Source organism: Strongylocentrotus purpuratus, unplaced genomic scaffold (genome assembly GCF_000002235.5).
Source record: "Strongylocentrotus purpuratus isolate Spur 01 unplaced genomic scaffold, Spur_5.0 spur5_scaffold_2, whole genome shotgun sequence".
Classification (NCBI taxonomy): Eukaryota; Metazoa; Echinodermata; class Echinoidea; order Camarodonta; family Strongylocentrotidae; genus Strongylocentrotus; species Strongylocentrotus purpuratus.
In genome coordinates, this window is record NW_022145605.1 from 11,791,193 (window position 1) to 11,809,967 (window position 18,775).

The 18,775-nt window shown below is 39.0% G+C and overlaps 1 protein-coding gene across 1 annotated transcript in view; it reads right to left on the reverse strand.

Moving 5' to 3' along the window:
* Positions 1-771: 771 nt before the first annotated feature.
* Positions 772-18,775, reverse strand: part of LOC105436911 (mitofusin-1-like) — a 54,292-nt gene continuing 36,288 nt past the window's right edge. The window contains exons 8-14 of the mRNA XM_030991046.1: positions 16,216-16,369; positions 13,193-13,257; positions 10,962-11,083; positions 6,827-6,953; positions 5,531-5,629; positions 1,744-1,846; positions 772-1,114 (exon numbers count right to left, since the gene is read on the reverse strand). Of these exons, the coding sequence (XP_030846906.1) occupies positions 921-1,114; positions 1,744-1,846; positions 5,531-5,629; positions 6,827-6,953; positions 10,962-11,083; positions 13,193-13,257; positions 16,216-16,369 (864 nt within the window). The 3' untranslated portion in view covers positions 772-920. The remainder of the gene's footprint in view (positions 1,115-1,743; positions 1,847-5,530; positions 5,630-6,826; positions 6,954-10,961; positions 11,084-13,192; positions 13,258-16,215; positions 16,370-18,775) is intronic.

The following is an 18,775-nucleotide window of genomic DNA, read 5'->3' on the forward strand; positions in this document are numbered from 1 at the left end:
TCGAAGAATTCGAAAGTAAAAATACATGGGTCCTTCCCAGGGGTGGAATGTAGCAGTGTACATAAAGGGAAAGTATGACGAAGGTTTATCGTTTTATGTTCACTTAGGAAAGCTCGTGTTGTTTTGATATATCAAGAAAACATCCTCTATTACATCTCAAGTAACCGCAAAAACCGAATTCTGTTTCCTTTGTTTCTGTTAATGTAATGACAATTTATTAAATTTAAACCACCTAGAAATTGTCATTAATTCACAGTTTAACCGCGTTATGGGCGTATCCAAGTTTTCATGGGAATAAGAAATACTCGTATCATCAGCAAAGACGATAAAATTAACGAGTGAATATATTTCAATAATATCATTTATATAAATAATAAATAACAATGGACCCAATATAGATGATGAACGACGGTGAAGATGGTGATGGTGATGATGATGATGATGATACTATACTACTATATTCATTCCTGTCTATAAAGACTGCTCAAAGGAAACGCAAAAAGCAGTCTATATAGACAGGTGGTCTTCACAGACAGGTTGTACCAAGCGACCATCTTATACACTTATGACAGAATTTTTACTTATGACAGAATACATTTACATACACATAATTATGTCTTCATCAATTACCCATAAATGCTTTTTTAAACGTCTTTAAAGAAAAGAAAGGAATAAAATGCATTAATTATTTAAAAATAATTGTTGTATTGTTTTGGTTGGTTAGATTTTAAGTTAGTATGAAAGATTGAAGGTAACAAAGATGATGCATGTATGATTTGTTCCCCATATTTTTTCTTCATTTTTTCTCTTTATTTACTTCAGAAAAAGGATGATATGCTTGTGAATTAACTGGTTGCTACAAATGTGATTGTGTTTTTGCTTTTGTTTTGCTTCATAATGTGAGAGTTAGTTAAGCTACATCAACGTATTACCCACGCTACGGCGGAACTAATCATGGGAATCAGATGTGGGGAGAAGTGGAATTCAATATTCTCCTTAAAATCGGCAAAGATTTCCTGGCAGTTGAAACGGTAGTTGAGATCAAAGTCCCTACAGAAGAGGAGGCCCTCCGGTCTCTCATTCGAAGCCTCTGGTGTAAGGGCAGACGTCCGTTCTAATAATAACGATAATAAATGTTTTTCATCTAAAAGGGTTGACATCCGATCTAATAATTACAATAACTGGTTTCTTACATTTTTTGTTGCCATTCCAAATGTAATGAACTGATTAAAGTTCTTACTAGTATATCAACTCAATAACCTATAAAATTTGGCACATAAAGCGATTAAAAATCGGGAATCTTGACAGGAAATTTGTTTATGATTGATCCAAATAGAGTGGAATATGGATTTCTAAGAGGTGGTCTAGAAAGACAAAAGCAAATTTCACATATTAAAATTTGCATTGACCTATTTGTTACCCTTGTTGGTACTCTTGTTGGGGAGAAATCTGAAGTCCCTATGCTTGGTAAACTATTTGAATCAAATTTGTTCTGCACTAGCAAGAGTCTTGCCTGGTCATCATAATCATATGTCATAAGTATAACTTTTAGATCATCTGTTTGGAGTAATTAAGGAGGGCATTAACTCATAATTACATGTCATGTGTATAATTTTGAAATCATTTTTTTCGGAGCCAGGAGGGCATTAACTCATATATTGTAACACAAACTTAACGTCATTGTGGCTCTCAACAGTTAAAATACTCCTAGCTCTGCTGGGTCCCTGAATCGCCCTCACTGACCTGTCATCTGTGTTTGGAGCTCCTCTACTGACTGCTTGATATTAGCTGAACATCTTGCTGCTAGGTTCTGACCAAGACCTGCTTCCACATGCTTCAGAAGCTCCTAAAAAAAACGAAATTGTAACGATGAATAATGATGATAACAATAATATGTCCATTTATATAGCGCAGCAACTAATATGAATATACTCTACTTCCATTAATACAGGGTATCACAGTAATACCCTGGCTGTAGCTGAGCCGCCATGATTAGGCGCTAAAGCAATCAACGAATTTCTTCCTACCGTGTACCCAATTACTTTCGGGTGGAGGGTGGAAAATGTAGATAAAGTCTTGCCAACGGACATCAGTACCGGGGCAAGACTTGGAACTACGAACCGTGTGGTCCACAGTCCGGTCACGTATCCACTAGACCAAGAAACCTCTACATAAGTTATATAATAAATAGATTACTTGGCACTTCGTAGCATTAAATCGCATTTTGATAATACATGAAACTCTCACATACCGTAAATTGCTCATAATGTAACAAAATGTAAGAACTTATGCGCTCATTTCATATGCGAAACAAACGCATTTCCATGGCTCTTGTGTATACTGTCAAGAGAATCATCATTTGAATCATCATTATTTAACGACAGTTGAATTTGCATTTCTGCACCACCCCAGAGCCTCCAGGCATGGAGGTGGTGTCGGGCTCTTGTACAGGGACAATCTCTCTGTACATATTAACCAATTAGGCAACTATACAAGTTTTGAATCTATGTCAGTCGTGGTCTCCAATGGCACGACTAGTCTTGAGATCTTAGTCATGTACAGACCACCAGGTTATCAATCTTTTACATTGTTCATTAATGAATTCTCAGATCTGTTGGATGAGAAATTGTATAAATTATCTCCTCTGGTCATCACAGGAGATCTTAATATACATTTAGACAATCTCTCATCCCAACACACCCAAAGGTTCAATGATCTTTTCGACGGGCATGGACTCTGCCAGTTGGTGACTACGCCTACGCACGACCATGGCCATATTCTTGATGTCATTCTGGTCATGAACTCCGATAGACTGTTGTACTCTCGCCTACGAGTCATACCCGGTATCTCTGATCACTCTGCTGTTACCTGTTTGCTCCGTTTCGACAAGCCCCAGCGGAAAAATGCAACTTTCTCCTCTCGTAATATCAAGGGCATCAACAGGACTGATTTCGCCAACGATGTTACTAACAGTAGCATCATGTCTTCAGCAACAGAGAGCGTCGATGCTGCCGTTATCCGCTACAACTCAGAACTCTGCAGGTTACTGAACTCCCATGCTCCAGCCAGGACTCGGAAAGTAACAGCTCATCAAGACAGTCCTTGGTTTAACCATGACATCACCGAAGCGAAGAAAGAGCGGCGGAGACTTGAAAGGAAATGGCGGGACAATGGGAAGCTCCAGATTGACCGAGAGATGTTTTGTGCTCAGAGAGACCGGGTGAGCTACCTTGTCTCCAAGGCGAAACGTTCATACCACACCAGACTCATCGAGGATTGCGGCGATGATCACAAGAAACTCTACAATGTCGCCAATCGACTCTTGAACCGCAAACAGTCTTCTCCATTGCCGTCATAATGTTGATGGCAATTCCATGGCTGAAACGTTTATTCAGTTCTTCTGTTTAAAAGTTTAAAAAAATCCGAGACAGTCTTAATCCAAATGTTATACCACTCAAACCTGTCACCTCCTCCACACTAAGGACCTTTCAACATATCACCGCAGATGAAATTCTTTCCCTTCTTCGTAAATTGCCCCCTAAATCTTGTCCAGTAGATCCAGTTCCTACCATTATTTTAAAAGATTGCGCTCCGATATTTGCCCCGATTATTTCTCACATTGTTAATCTTAGTATGAATCAAGCCACTGTACCCTCAGTCTTAAAAACAGCACTTATACGCCCTTTGTTGAAAAAACCCTCTTTGGACCATGAATCCCTGAAAAATTACCGTCCTGTGTGTATCTGCCATTTTTGTTCAAAATTCTAGAGAGAGTCGTGTTCTCCAGACTCTCAGATTATTTGCTGGAACACAATTTATTCGACCCTTTACAGTCAGCTTACCGCCCTCATCATAGTGTTGAGACCCTTCTCATCAATGTTTCAAGCTCAATCTTACGAGAAATGGACTCCGGATCTGTCACTGCCATGGTCCTTTTAGATCTGTCCTCAGCCTTCGACACCGTAGACCACAAAATACTTGTAAATACTCTCACAAGTCTGGGTATCCAGGACCAGGCTCTCGAATGGTTTGAATCCTATCTTTCATGCCATTCACAGTCTGTCCTTTTAAATGGTTTCACATCCTCCCCCAGGCCACTTGGCTGTGGAGTACCCCAAGGCTCTGTGGGCGGGCCCACCTTATTTTCAATATATCTAACTGGTCTCAGAAATGTTTTTCAACGTCACTCTGTTCAATATCATTTATATGCAGATGACATACAAGTGTTTGTTTCTTTTCCGCCGCATCAAATTTAAGCTTCCCAAACCTTGCAAAATTTGGAAAATTGCATCGCTGATATTGACGCCTGGATGAAGTCACATTCTCTGCTATTAAATCATAGTAAATGCGAATTCATTCTTTTCGGCTCAAAACCTCAGTTGAATAAATTAAATATAGACTCAATTTCTATATCCGGTAACACCATTCCCTTATCAAATTCATGTCGCGATCTTGGCGTCATTCTTGATTCTCAAATGTCTATGTCCAAACTAATCACAAGCATTTCTAGATCAGTTCGCTATCAATTGCGCAATATTGGCTTCATACGGAAATATCTGACTCGTTCGGCAACAGAAAAACTTGTTCACTCACTTATTTCTTCACGTTTGGATTTCGGCAACAGTTTACTCTATAATTTACCAAATTCACAAATTGCACAGTTACAAAAACTACAAAATGCAGCTGCACGCATCATTTCTCTGTCAAGCAAACATAGTCACATTACTCCTATCTTACAAAATCTCCATTGGTTGCCTGTAAAAGAACGTATAATTTTCAAAATCCTTCTTTTAGTTCATCAAATCATGAACAAAACAGCTCCTGAATACAACCAGTCTTTAGTTCACCTCTACCAACCCACACGTACCCTCCGATCTTCCAACTCTGGTCTTCTACACATACCGCTTTCAAAGAAATCTTGGGGGGAACGAGCTTTTGCTCATGCCGGACCAGCCCTGTGGAATTCACTTCCACAGGAGCTGAAGAACTCCGACTCTTCAACATCTTTTAAGAGCAACCTTAAATCCCATTTGTTTAATTTCGCGTTTTGAAGACAGACATTCATTCATTCATTCATTCTTTCATTTTTGCATTTTCTTTCTTATGTAAATGTACCGATTCTTTGTCATGACGTAATGTGTTCCTAATATTTTGAAGCGCCTTGAGCATTTAATTAAAATGGATAATGGCGCTATATAAATCTCATGTATTATTATTATTACAGTCTTTAATAATATAATAATAATTATTGTTTTACATAGTATTATATTTTTGGTCTTGAGAACTCCTAGTCTCGTCTCAAGACTTACACAATATCAACACACATAGTGCATAATGAACTACACATTATCTATGCGCTGTAACCAAAAAAAAATGTAATGCTTGAGAAATACTTAAACCGCAAATATCCATGAAAAAAGAAGATGATGTACAACAACGGGATAATAGCATTAATCATTTCATTTTCTAAAGAAAATTAATTCCTTTAGGCTTCACAATTATTAGTCTTTCTCTTCTACAGGTAACCTACCTCCTTGTAGGCCATCAATGATTCAGGATAGAAAGGTTTGTCAAACTGATCCACCAGCAGGGATAATCTCCTGATCTCATCTGTCATGGTAGCCGATACCTACAAACCAAAACACCGTAAATCAATGAAAGATGTAAAGATTATGGAGGGGACATTTTTTATTTTTAGGCTGAAGTCAAACACCACAACGAGCCATGTGCCTTAATTATTGTAAATTAAAAGCATTAGCAACTTCAGATTAATTAGAATCAATTAATACAGTTCATCACAATGGGTGTGTCATGAGATAATCTGATCTCATCCATCTTGGTAGCTGATACATAAAAACCAAAACAGTGAAACCACAATACATAATCTCGTGATTTTCTTATACAGTTTCCACACAACTGCGCCAGGAGTATCATTTTTGACAGACACGGCGCATTATAAATGTTCATTATCATTATTATTATTATTATTATTATTATTATTAAAAAAATCATGAAGCCAGAAATCCTATGGTCAAAGTTAACCTTATAAGCTGGTAAAACTCACATTTCGGCGGCTTTCGCTCCACAGTCAATATGCTACACTAAGTCCATTCCTGAATTAACCCTAAAACCAAACCTCACTTAGGACCCAATTGGAACCCCAACCCTGACGAAAAAAGCCCAGAGCGACTGTCGCTGGAGCAAATGTCGGGTGACCCCCACTGGTTATGACTATGATCAGCTTAATTTTTGATCTGATTGTTCAGAGATGTCTTTAATCCTCTCTTTCCTCTTGATTGCAAACCTCACCCTAAACCTAACCCTTTATCTATGATGAGATAAAACATGGAGTGATTGCTGCTGGAACAAAATAATATCAGATCAACCTTTGACTGGTAAGACAGGTATGACTCTGTGCTCATTTGCAGTCCTTATCCTCACCCTAAACATTTGATAAAATATGGTTTGGAGCGATTGGTGCTGGACCCAATGTCAGCTTATCCCTCGTTCGTTCGTGTCTCCTTAGATCAATATTAATGTAATCTTGATCTTCGGAGTAGTTGCCCCGGGGTGCGAGATAGGACTCTTGTAGCGTGCCCCCATTTAAAACAATTATACAATAACAGTTAACATTACATTTAATTAATAGTATGAAACTATTAAAATTACTCTCATGTTACGGAAAAAAAAATATACATATATATTATGAATCAGTTGATTTGGTCGATCCAGTTCGTTGGCACAAACACGGCACTACTGGACAGAGATCCTAATAATTACAGATACAGAGCTTATCCCTAAAAGAGTATGATAGTGGTAGGCTCACCTTTGATTCCGATTGTTCAGAAACATCTTTAATCCTCTCTTTGCTCTCTAAGCTCAGTATCTTCATCTGGTCCTTCAGGTAGTCTAACCTATCGTTCTGATCCTTGCGCTTCTCGATGCAGGCCGCTCTGAATCAACAAAGGAAAAGACATAATGGACAGAATGCCTGAATTCCCAAAAGACCTTAATTCATTGTTAAAACATACCTACTATATCGTATGCAGAGCCAACGGCAGAGACACGTCCCCCTCAATTTTTTTTAGGAGGGATGTTTAGCACCAAACGACTAAAGACTGCAACACACTTGTAGGCTCTGGAGGGCCAAGAGTGTAGCGTTAAGAATAAAACAAATGCACAAATCTTCTCGCTCGCCCGCTACGCACTCTCCCATAATATCCTTCAAAATTGACAAGATTATTGTAGAAAATCTGCATTCCGTTAGTATCACGTAAGCACAGTTTACATTGAATGTTTGCAAGACTATAAAATAGATCAGTGGTACAAATGAATATTCTGCTTGTTATTTTAGTCCCTTCGTGCCTACTTGTTGAAATTTACCTAATAAATATTTACCACCCTTCGGACTGCACACGAAATACCGGCAAAGTAAAGTGAAGTGTGAAAAAAGTATATTGCTTGTTTTTTATACTATAGTTTTGCTAAAGAATGTAATTAATACAACAAAAAATCAAAAACTTGTGAAGTTGTGATGGGGTAGCATATATATAGATCTATTCAGTGTGAGTAAAAAAAGTTTACACCTAGAAAATTGCTAATTACTTTAAAAATCATCTATGAACAGTAAATTATTATATATCTTATAAAAAAAATGTTTTATCCCAAATTATTTGGAATCATTTTTGTGTGGTATGTGTTCACGCTTGGATGAACAGGAGGCGTTGTTTGCGAAAGTGCAAAAATCGACTTGCGCCAAAGTTGCTTATGTGATGTTTGAATAAAACAATTTGGATTTGGGTATTAATTCGATCTTTGCAGATCCATATAATATCCCTAACAAAATTAATCATGAGACACCTTTAAAATATCGAATAGGGTAGGTGCAGGGAATAAGAGACCGCCAAGCTTGAACCCATTACTATGTGTCCGTGTAGGCTCCAATATTGATTTGGCACTATTTGTGGCTTTTAACAACACTACTGCATATATCGAATTCATTTCGAAGACTACGATGTGCTCTTTTTCCGAGAAAATTGGCAAAATTGAAGAAGGTAACCAATTTTGATCGTAAAATTTTGATCTGATATAAAAACCCAATTTTCACTGAATGTTGTGGTGTATGCATATATTTAGAAGTGGCTCTTAAAAAGTAGTTTTATAATGAAGTTTATGAAGTGTGCCAACCATCACAGAAAACTTATGACCATTGTATGTTGTGAATGGGTGTTGCACAGCACATAATGAATGGTGTCCGATCAGAAATGTGTGCAGGTAATGGGGAACACCAGGTCCAAGATTTATTATTATTATTCATTTATTGGTATAAAATGATCGACCAGCAGCACAAGGCTGAAAGGGTCAATTTACAAAGGTACAGTGATGTAAATTATATACATGTACAATAGTATTACGAAACATAGTAAATAAATCTGTAACATAATGACAACACAGCAGAATTACATTGTGTTCGTTTGTGTACATTATGTGAAAGGATGTACTAGCAAAAGATATACAAGAGCAGGGGAAGGTATATGGCTCAAGAAAGTGAGGGTGATAAAGCGAATGGAGTAGAGAGAGAGGACGGGAGAAAAGGGGACTAGGTACAAAGAGAGAAAGTAAGAGAGAAATAGAGATAGAGAGAGAAAGAGAGCAGGGAATGGAATGATCATAATTAAATAAATATATTATTCCTAATTACATGTAATACATTAATGAAAATGAAGAGAGTCAGATTTCGGCAAGACAACGATAACAATCTTACAAGTACATGTTAAAAGAGAGAAAAGGGAAGGTTAAAAGAAAAAAAAGGAGATAAGTTTGAAGAGAGAGAAAGAGGAAGAGAAAGAGATGGGGGTCGTTTGTTTTACATTGTTTTAAAATCATTTCAAAATTACAGTAAGTTCATTGGCTGCATATATCTCTTTCAAAAAGTGTTTGAACTAACCATAACAATCCCATTTTAATTCAAGTCGTATTTAAAATGTCTTGATTTGTAACTTTCCCTTATTACCTGCACATGTAGGTAACGAGAGACCTTTGTGCTGACGTCATTAATCATTGTTATCTTATTAATCAGTTTCATGCCCACAATTTTGTTACCAAATAAAGAGAAGAAGTTACTGAAGAGAATTCAAAACTGTCTGTATGTGTAACATTTTTCATGTTTATGTAAATTATGTAAATGTGCTAAAGGGTCTCCAATTCCCTGCACCTACCCTATCAAATATCAATGAACATTTGTGCGTGTGTTTGTGTGCGTGCGTGACTTTGCTTCTGCAAAAAGCATATTGAATGCATTTAATTTGATACATTCAATTCATTCTCTCACTCCGCTAATCCCAACATAATACATGCTGTAGGGATCACTTTGGCGCAAGTCGATTTCTGCACTTTCGCAAACAATGCCTCCTGTTCATCCATGCGTGAACACATACCACACAAAACTGATACCAAATGATTTGGGATAAAAGACACTTTCATAAGATGTATAATAATTTACTGTTCATAGATGATTTTTAAAATAATTACCAGTTTCCTAGGTATAAACTTTTTTTGACTCACATGGTATAATAAGACTTATTATATAGCTCTAAAGGGATTTTCCACTTCCGTTACATTCGCATTCTCTCATTAGCGTACTGATGGGGGGGGGGAGGGGGTAGGGGGGCAGTTGCCTCCTAAATCAAATGCAAACGTGTTTTTTTCTTCTAATTTGATAACAGTGATTTACAATGTTGCCGAAATGGCATGATTTTTCCCTGAGCTCCCGGGGCTCTGCCCCTGGACCCCACCAATGGCCGTAAGGCGGGTCCCTGTTTGCTCATCCGACAGTTTTAAAATGCCTAAATCCTCTGAGCTTCTGGGCGCTCCGGCCCTTGGACCTCGCTCCAATTAGTGACCTGCCAGTGTCACAAATATGCTAGTGTGACCGTAATTAAATGCCTAAAACCCAGGAGCTTTCAGGGGCTCTGCCCCCTGGACCCCAAAAGGGGCCCTAAGGCGGGCCCCTTAATGCTCATCTGACTGTTATTAAATGCCTAAAACCCCAAAGTTTCATGTGGCTCTGCCCCTTGACCCCCGCCGGGGCTTTCCCCCTGAACCCCACGAATATTTACGTTCCACTTGTTCTGCTCACTCTGCTCTACCTGATCGTAAATACTTTAGCCCCCCTAGACGTTCCGTGGGCCTGCATGTAACATGTAAGAGTGGTGGTTATGCGGAATTTGTTTCTGCCCCCCAAATATTTTTGCTCATTACGCCACTTGGCCCTCCCGTTCACTATGCTCCCTCGTCCCTCGCATTTCGCCCCCCCCCCCCCCCGGTCATGAAAATAACTCGCCGCCCCTGGCCAGAGGGGCATGAATTCTGTGCTAAAGTGTTTCAGTTAAGGACCTTCTGGCACAAACAGACCATCTAGTCAGTCCAGTGATTATGGACCACCCAATGTCATTCTCTTTTTCCTGTACAACTCAAAATATTCTGTAAATAAATTGAATACAAATACTTTTCACTGTCATTTTCATTTCGTAACAAACCTCCCGTATATCAGTGACCCAAGTTAAGACAGATTTCACTTTACAGGCCTCTCAATGCAGGCATCGCAGAGCAACTGTCATCGGACCAATTGTCGGAGCACCGAATGGTGATTGGCCAGATGGGTGATAGGACTTTACCCTCAGGCTTGAGTTCATCAAAGGTATAAGCGTTAGGATATAGGTTTAAAATCAGGGTTGACATTAGGTTTTAGGTAAAGTTTAGGGTTAGGGTTAGGGTTAGGTATAGTGTTTTGGTCCAAGGTTGAAGTTGAGAATTTAATTCATGTACAAAACCGAACACGGTGCAATTGTCGCATGGAGGTACATCCGCCAGACATGGTACTTTGTTAACAAAAAACTGCAGTCTCATGTGATACTCCATTTCGTTAAGCTACTTCAATCTGACTTCAGTTTATTGCTAACCTCTTTTTGGTAGCTGCTTCTAAGACCTGTGATAGAATCTCCCGTGTGTAATCAACAATCTGTCTGCCCTGCTTAGCACGCAGCTCAAATGTGGTTCTCACGGCAGTCTGTGAAATACATTCCTGTACGATGCAAAAAAACAAAACAAAATTTTAGCATTAAGACTTCATAAATGTAAAAGAAAATAATTAGCCTGACAAAATAAAACAAATGAGGAGGCACGATGGCTCAGTGAAAGAGCAGCAGTTTTGTAACAAAGTGGTCCCGAGTTAAAAATCAAGTTAAATCGCTAATGCCCTATGCATAGTAAGGCATTAATCCTCATTACCAAGACCCTCGGAGAGGACTTACAGCCCGTGGTCCCCTGGATGATTACTTTCAAGTTGACAATTGCTTTCTTTGCAGTCAGGTTAAGCAAATAAAATAAACAGAAAACAGCTGTAATTCATATTTATGTAAGTGTACCCTGTACGACATATGATATTTATGCATATATCTTGGCCATGATTACAACAAATCTCTTCCTATGACTGTGACTGATGGTAATGATACCAGAAAACACCGTCATTCAATGATCATATCAAGATAAAAGGGGCATATGTCGTACATGACATATTGCACAGAATCGTCCAAATGTGACATGGTCATGTTTTGTTTGTCAATAGTTTGAAAGATGCAATAATAAAGCAGTCTGTTTTATGAGACACTTTCCACTCTGATAGGGAAGTGGAAGAACAAGAACAAGTAGAATGTTAGGTCCATAAATGTAAATATACTGTGATTTGATTTATATCCCGCATACTAAGAATCTTGCAATCTGATTGGTCTAAACGAGGTCACATGATAAATTATGGATAAGTACTATCTACCTGAGAGGTCTTTTGTAAAGTAATTTTTTGCTGCTGCCCCACTTGCCCGACTTGCGCATTGAATAAGCATAGCAAAGTAGGTTACGCGAAATGTCAATGTCAATGTCAAATGAGCGCGCATCGACTGTATTACATGTACGCATGTTGTGCTTTGTAAAATCTAGCTGAAGCTAGAATGTCTGCAAAATCAGTTGTTTTAATTATGTAAAATTCACTTTAAATAGACTTTATTGCCGATGTGGGGTATTAAACAAATATTAACCTCCTTTACTCGGGTAATGGATACAAACTATCATCGCCTCGGTGATCTCGGGGCTACCATCTTGCGGCTCGGGAAGATAGTAGCCCCGAGATCACCTCGGCGATGATAGTTTGTACCAGGGGCGTACGCAGGGGGGGGGGGTTTGGGGGTTCAAACCCCCCCCCTTTGGTATTTTTATGTATGTAAACCCCCCTAAAAAAACCTAAACCCCCCCCCCCCTTTGGTTTTTTTTTTGGTTTTTTTTTTTGTGTTATTTAAAAAAAAAAAAAAATTATACCCACGGCTAACCTAAATAAGGTGACCTTACCCCCCCCCCCCCCCTCAACGAAGAAAAATGTCAAATTTTGAAATTTCGAGACCAAAAAAAAAAAAAAAGGTGTCCGCTTACCCCCCCCCCCCCCCCCCCCCCCCCCCCCCCCCCCCCCCCCCCCCCCCCCCCCACTGAGCGACTTTTCGGCTGGCTGAGTCGTTGCGATTTTTTTTGGCCTCCAAAAAAAAAAAAAAAGTGTCCGCTTACCCCCCCCCCCCCCCCCCCAGCGACTTTTCGGCCGGCGCGATTTTCAAATTTTCGGGAGCAAAATATTTTAAAAACCCCCCCCCCCTTGAAAAAATCCTGCGTTCGCCCCTGGTTTGTACCATTACCCTCGTAGTCGATTAATATTTGCTTAATATATATTTTTTTTCTTCTTCTCCCTTGGTAAAGTACAAGCAGTGGAGGTGTCGTGATAAAGTGGGTCATTCAACTGACTTTTAATTTAAGGGTTGAGTGTTCGAATCTAATTAAGGGACTAATGTCCTTTGGCAAGACATTACTCCACTTTGCCACTCTCTATCCAGGTGTGAATGAGTACCTGGCAGTTGCTGGGGTAATAAGAATTCTAGGATACTCAAGAAGAACAGTATTAACACTGACAAGCATGGGCGTAGATCTGTAATTGATACCTATTGTTCAGGGGGAGGGGGGGGGGGAGAGTGATCTATTCATTCATCCCCCCTGAACAATAGGTTTTACGTAAGGATTGACGCCCATGCTGACAAGGCTTCCCTTGGGTATTAATCAAATAATTATAATTGTCAATGACAATCAGCAACAAACTAACCTCAAGTTTTCTTTCATAGTTCTCAAACTCCAACAACCTTGCCTGGTAACCTTCAACAATTGGATCTGGATGAAATGATAACTCATCAACTTGTCATGTTAGAAAAGATAAAATAATAAATGAATGGATGATACTTTGGCCTATAACTAACTACTGCTACTTCCACTCCTGCTTGCAATCAGTTGTGAACGTGTGCAGTGAATTAAGCACTATGATTATCCAAATACGGAGTTATGGATATTTTTGGGTTTCCTGTGTAATTTGTCTTTCTTTGTTTTCTTTTTTGATAATGCAGACCAAGGGTAAACTTGCAAGCTCCTGTCCGAAAAACACCAATACTGATAAATCAGACGTCAACGATTCGTGTAGGTATGTATGTATGCAGTATCTTGTAAGTGGTATTGTGTGTGTGTGTGTGTGTGTGTATATGTGCGTGCACGCGCGCGCGTATGTGGGTATGGTGACTGCATCGTATTTTAAATGATTTTTTTTTAAAGTGACTTGGAAACATTGTTGAAGGTTGATGAAAAAATTGCTTAATTTTTTTATAAATTCTTACATACTATATTCCTTCTACTGTACTAACCCTCTGACATGCAAAATATCTTGAAAAAAATTCTCAAACCACGAAGATGTCTATGGTTTTCTTTGAAGGAGTCGATGTATGACACCCTCTTACAGTGATTTACAGTAAATTCTCCCAACCATTTTTGAATTTTCCCAACCGTGTTTCCAAGGAAAAAAGACATAAAACAGGCTATAAAAAATCTGTTAACACCTAAATGTCTAGAAAAGAATGTAGAGCTATTTTATTGCTGTGTGACGATTTCCATTCACCTACAATGTAATTAAATTGTAATAATATAGTTGGGAGAATTAAGGAATCGATCAGATAAGTTTTTCCCAATTTGTACCATGAATAATGATCCGTTTTCACTCAAATTTTCAGATTATCTTTAATTGTACATCTATCATTCAAGTCACTACCTTTAGCACCACTATCTCTCGTCTGAACAATGTTACCAAGTCCCTTTAATGTTAAAATAGATTGTTTCTGTTTGTCTGTCGCTCCAATCTGGGGTATTCTGAGGAGGCTAGGAACAGTGTGCGGTGGAAGTGTAGTCGGGTGGTATGTGTGTGTCGTATGGTGGGGGGGGGGGGGGTAGTAGTGTGTTAGGTTGGATGGGGTTATTTGTTTTACGTTACAACTGATTTCATTTTTTGTTTTCATCAATCGTACAATCTATGTAATAAAAATGTTTTGAATTCATGTCAAGGGAAAACAACTGTATTTTATTTCTAAGATTGATTTGTATTGTTTGGAATCAATTTTTTAAAAACTATTTAAAAACAAAACAAAATTTTAATTGAAGAATATTCAGTGATGAGGTTTGAGGAATTAAAGGTGTTTTTTATTATTAGGGGGTCTTAGGGAGGGACAAGTGGAGGTTCCATGGTGATTATTCTCAAAGTGTATTGGAGTATTAAAGGGAATTTCGATTTCACGTTTTTGTTATACATGTAGAATTCTGGGTGAAAAGATATTATACGGAGAAAAATCAATGAGATGGCTGATGGAAGCTATACTTTGATTTCTGCTTCAATTTGGTAGGAGGTAGATTTATTTTCTTGTGTTACTATGATTCCAAGTTATTAAGTTACTATGCTTATTTTTCTATACTGAATGTCTTGCTTTACAAATAAAAATAAAATTACCAAAACAAAATGATTGAAGGCCTGTTTTATTATTCGTTGTCATTGTAACACATTAACAATTCATGTGTAATTTATAAATTTGATAACTTTGCAATTCATGAAATATTTTAATATTAGGCAGAACCCTCACTTAAAGGGTAATGATACATTTTTAATTAATTCTGCAACTGGTATCTTTCACATAGCCTTGAAGAAAAGTAAAAGAGAAATCCAGAACCTGAAAACTAAATAATTTCGGTGTAAATCTGGATTTCTGCTGTCCAGATTGAAATAATTTGTTGTTTTATTTAGAAATGATAAAAGCATGGGAAGAGTTAGAAGGTTGTAGGAATTTTGAAGAAAGAATAATCCAATTATTTTTAACAAAACAAATTTCTTATTAGAATGAAAATGATTGTAAGTTCAAAATATTTTTGCAGAAAATGACATGCGGTCAATATCGATTTTTCAACATATAGGGTTAAACGGAAATAAAATTGTTGATGTATGGAATATTGGGGAAGCTATTTTGAGAAGCGGAAAAACGGATAACTGTATTTTAATTGATGTAAAAAAGTATGGTATTTTAATGCAGTTTAACGGTACTGTGAAGTTGTTCAGAAGTTTATTATCGAGGAAGGTTAACGAATATTTTATAGTTCTGGGAGTGTGTACATGTTCAAAGGTTATGGCATAATATAATAGCTAAAGTTTGAGCTAAGGGAATTAATGTCTGTCGATTGTAAGAATATTCATGTAGGGTTGTCCGGTAATTTCCCACTAATAAAGATATTCAATACAATTATTTTTTAACTAAAATATTGGATATATAGATGCAGGGGAAAGTCCATGATATTGTCTTTGGGTGATTTTCAAAAAGAACGGTTGGAATTTAGGGAAGAAGAAAAGAATATTGCAGGGAGGGGAGGCAAAATAGCCTAACGTTTACAGAAGTGGGAAGAAGTGAAATTTTCATGAACTTTTAACACCTGATTATTATAGCCTCGTTTATAACTATGTATTCATTTGTTTATTATTATTATTCTGTCGTTCCAATTGTGGGTATTCTGAGGAGGCTAGGAACAGCATGTGGTATGTGTGCGGAAGTGTGGTCGAATAAATACAAAATCATAATAAATTGTAGTATGTGTATGGGGAACCTATATTGATAAGCAATATTCTTTTTTGTGGCTCTGGCCATATATTTGCTTTGTATTTTGTATGTTTTATGTCTTCTATTTTTCTTGCATATGTTTTGCTTTTATATGGTTCAATAAATTCAATTACATTCAATTCAACGATTCTCCAAGAAATCAAATGGAACGTACTTGCGTTTGGGGTGGACAGGGTCTGGAGTATCCTGGAATTAAGGGCCTCCTTGGCCGACACGAAGAATATCCGATCCTTGGCTTGGGCTTCAGTCATAACTTTGAGCTCTTCCACCAAGAATTTGATCTCTCTCTCCAAATGCTGCCTCTTAACCTGTCGTATAAAAGATAATATAAGAAATGAAAGTCGGTCCCATTCGGAAACGAGGCAATACTCTGCTTACATCCCATTCACATCAATGAGACCAACGGCAGACCAACAAAACCCAAACTAGTTATTACATTATTTTGATTTAAGATCAATGACAGATCAACAATTAATAAACAACTTTGTTTTACATCATCCTCGATGGCTAAACATCAGTTGTTTTTTTTCATTTGGTTTGTGGTAAGATTGGCTGTTTGACCGAAGTATGTGGGACTGACAAAATGTGGGAAATAAATGAGATATTAAAGCAGAACATCCTTCATATTTATCCATCTTTGACAAAGATATAAGGATCTTAGTAGCCACTTTTGCAAGCAGCTTCATCAGTTTCACCCTCCAAATATTACCTCTTTCATTAATTATTTTGAAGCGGTTTTGTTTATACCAGGCTTAATAAAGAACAAAATGCAAGGGCAAATAAGCAAAGTGCTCGCCACATATCTGTAAATAACAACACGGAGATTACAATGTAGGGACATGTATAGAGGATTATGTTATAGTGTAATTATAATCAATAGTATCATCTTCTATTTGTTCCATTACAAACCGTGTTCGTTGTTAAAGTCAACGTAAAGCAGCTGACCGACAAAAATAGAGAGCAAATTTATTTATTAACACCGTGACTTTCAACCATGCTTGTCGTAGAATGCCCCATTCCCGGGTGTGACTATACTACTCCAGACCTCAATGCTGCCAACGATGCTGCACTAATCACTAGCCACAGTGCTAACCACACCTATGGACATGCCCCCAAGGTGGAAAATTGTTCTTTGCACGCAAGTCAGATTGAGCGGATGATACAACGTATCTATATGTGATGAAACGGTGAGGCCAGGCGCGGATCCACGGGGGGGGGGGGGGGGGGGAGGGGGGCGACGGGCCCGGGCCCCTGGCTTAAAAAAAATAATAATTAAAACAAATAAAAAGTTTTATATAATTTTTGTAAACGTGATCCCCAAATCCCTACAAATGGAGGCATCCTGATCTTCGGGGCCGCCATCTTCCGCTTGTCTTGAAAAGACACGCAGGGACGGGTCATTGAAAGTAGGCAAATGACCTACGTCACGGACAGTTCCGACAGATTGTTCCTCAGCAAGGAGGCATGCATCGCCCTTGAAATCATTCCTTACGTTGGGTAAGACTCAGACGACAGACCAGATAGGTACACAAGCAGCCCTCCAGGACAGCCCAGGAGTCACTTGTAACTGCCCCAGGCGTCAGCAGCACCCACCACCTCCAACGACACTTCCAGTTGCTGCCACTGATGATTACCGCATGAAGCTACAACAACATCTCCTCGAGTACTACCAGTTGTGCACGTTCAACACATGTGAACATCAACCCTTGCCCCTCATGGACAGCCCTCCGATGACGAAACGGATGGTCGAAACCAGTAGAGCATCGCACACACGGTACCTGTCCCACTTCACTGGCAGGATGATGTGAAAGCTGGGTTGGATCATGATATGCAGTTGGGTGTGCTTGAACCAGTCCTTAATTGGCGAGCCTGTTACCTGGTGTCATCGAATGGTAGTTTGCGCAAAGAAGAATGGCACACCCGCCTGGGGAACTTGAAAGAGAAAACCCTGCGATACAGGTTCCGGATCATCCATGTGCCACGTCGTTTCGGACACCACGCTACAGACTGCATGGTGCGCCTGTGAAGCTACACTTGCCTGACGATGTTGTGTCCATTGCATGGTGACACTCCCGTCAGCTTGAAAAGTCTCCCGACCCTCATGGCTGGCCTTCGCACTCGTGCATTGCACAACCACGCCATCGAAGCATTGTGTTCTCTCATCTTCTGTGTCCTCCCTGGACTCACTTTGCCTCAAGTCAGTCACGTAGGACAGGGTTCGTACTGTTAAAGACAGTGACAACAAAAATGCATTCCCTCGTTGGCCTAGTCAAGTTTGGCATACCTGACTTCAGCCATGAACTCCCAGGACCCCTACATGAATACTTCCAGTTTCAGGTTTATGTGCATACGGTTGACGGTATCGTGCCTTACAAGGACAGGGTCGTAATTCCCCCTTCTCTCAGGGAGGAAGTGATGACCCACCTCCATGCTGCCCACCAGGGAGTCACCTCTATGACCGCCAGAGCATGCAGAGTCACCTGTCTTATGGCCAGGCATCACTCCTGCCATATCAGCCCTCCGTGCTAGTTGCATCCACTGCAATTAGATCACGCCGTCCAATCCTAGTCTACTGCCTATCCACTGACGTCCCCAGCCTATACCCATTCCAATGCATTTGTGCTGACTTCTTCCACTACAAAGGTTGCAATTACTTGGTTTTCTTTGACTGATACTCTAACTGGCCAATATTTTAGAGGTCTACCCAAGGTGCG